Genomic DNA, 1808 nt, shown 5'->3' with positions numbered 1-1808 from the left:
AAGAGATGAAGAAAATATGAAGATTCAAGAAATCGGTGGTGGTTCGTGGTGGTTCGTGTGGTTCATGGTGGTAGTTCGTGTGATTCGTGGTAGTGGTTCGTGTGATTCGTTGTGGTGGTTCGTGTGGTTCGTGGTTCGTGGCTGCAAAAAGAAAGAGGGAGAAGAGGCGGAGGGGGGGGACGGCTGCCAAAGAGAGAAAGAAGAGAGGGACAGTGTTTGGGAGAAATGAGAGAAAATGGGATGTGTAGGCTAGGGTTTTGATGCTCCCATTCCCTTTGACCGAGTTTGACCATCACTTGACCCCCTACACTACTTCGTTCGACCCGACAATTCAAGAAAACCCGAGTCTCGTTAATTTATTTTGTTGATTTATTTAAATGTAATTTTTCAATAGCTTTCCAACGACTATAAATATATCTATATTTATTAATTAAATCTTTTATTGATTTAATATTAAGTATTTTACTTAATTTGGCATTTCCACAAGACAACTAGTATTCTTCCTATTCTCGAGTCCACGTAAAATTTTTCTAAAGTCTAAAGGTTCATAAGGCTCAAATAAAACAAAAACCCATTTATTCCATGATAAGGTCTTAAAGTCTAACGACGAACATAACGAAACAACCTAAAATGACCGGAAAAGTAATTCAGGAAAAACACTCAGATGACAGTTGTCACAGTAAGTTTGAGGTTGATTGCAATTACGATGCTAGATTTGCCTCAGATGTCAAAAGTTGGATACAATTTGCTGTTACTAAGTGTGTCAAAGATTTTAAGTTGTACTTTAGGAATTCTGGAGATGAGGATTCTTACTCAATTAAAAATCAATCGTTCTACAAGTGTTCTCATTTCACAACTCTCGATATAGGGTATTGTTTGTTTCAGCCTAAATATGTACTTGCTTGGAAAAACCTTATGAAATTAACTATTTCAGATTCAATATTGGAAGACGACTTGATCCCAAACATTGTGTCTGGAAGTCCATTGTTGCCTACTTTTGTACTTCGGGATTGTTGTGCTTATGTGATTCGCATCCTTTCCCCTAGTGTTAAGCGTTTGGAAATTCATGGACATGAGGCTGATCATCTCGAAACCCTTCTTGAGATTGTTGCTCCTTATATTACAGATCTTTATATCAGTGAAAGTTTGTGGATTGAAAACATTTCCCTTAACAACGTGTCATCTGTGGTTAAAGCATACCTTAATTTCAAATTTCCCCAATTGTGTTATAAAGTTAAAAAGCCTTATGCAGAGTTGATACTAGGTGAAATGATAGTTGATTTGCAGGATGCCAAAGAAATTGAAATTGGGGTTCGTTGTTATCCGGTAAATTCCTCTTCTCTTTAATGAACTGTGTTCTTTTTTTTTAACCATGCATGTAGCTTTTACTTGATTTTTGTTTCTCTTATTTGATGTTTATTGTTTAACAGATTTTATGTCGTATGGCTGCGAAAGGGTACACGCTTGCACCAAACGTTGTCGGGGTAGATACTTCTTCAATGTATTATGTTGATTCTGATGTTGACGTTTCTGATTGATCCATCCAAGCAATCTACGTCTTTTGCTGAAACAATGCTAATGTAATCTTCCATAAGCTTGAAGATCAATATATGTAACACCCCGCTAAAGCGGAATATACGGGATGCACAGACAAGTACAAATGCACACAGTACAAGTTCAACACAGCCATTACGATTAATCAAAGATCAAGAGTACAATGTCGTTACAAATCATAATTAAGTCTAGAACAAAAGTACAACGTTATTACAGCTTATAATCGAAATTGGATTAGTCAATGTTCATAAGAC

General features: G+C 36.5%; 1 protein-coding gene across 1 annotated transcript; it reads left to right on the top strand.

The window, feature by feature from the left end:
• Positions 1–630: 630 nt before the first annotated feature.
• Positions 631–1538, top strand: LOC122585685 (putative F-box/LRR-repeat protein At5g02700). The gene is made up of 2 exons (XM_043757810.1): positions 631–1326; positions 1431–1538. Exons 1-2 carry the CDS (start codon positions 631–633, stop codon positions 1536–1538), a joined length of 804 nt encoding a protein of 267 aa, XP_043613745.1.
• Positions 1539–1808: the final 270 nt, after the last annotated feature.

The sequence above is a fragment of the Erigeron canadensis genome, chromosome 1 (genome assembly GCF_010389155.1).
Source record: "Erigeron canadensis isolate Cc75 chromosome 1, C_canadensis_v1, whole genome shotgun sequence".
Lineage (NCBI taxonomy): Eukaryota > Viridiplantae > Streptophyta > Magnoliopsida > Asterales > Asteraceae > Erigeron > Erigeron canadensis.
Note: the sequence above shows the minus strand (reverse complement) of the source record. Positions and strands in the feature narration are given on the sequence as shown.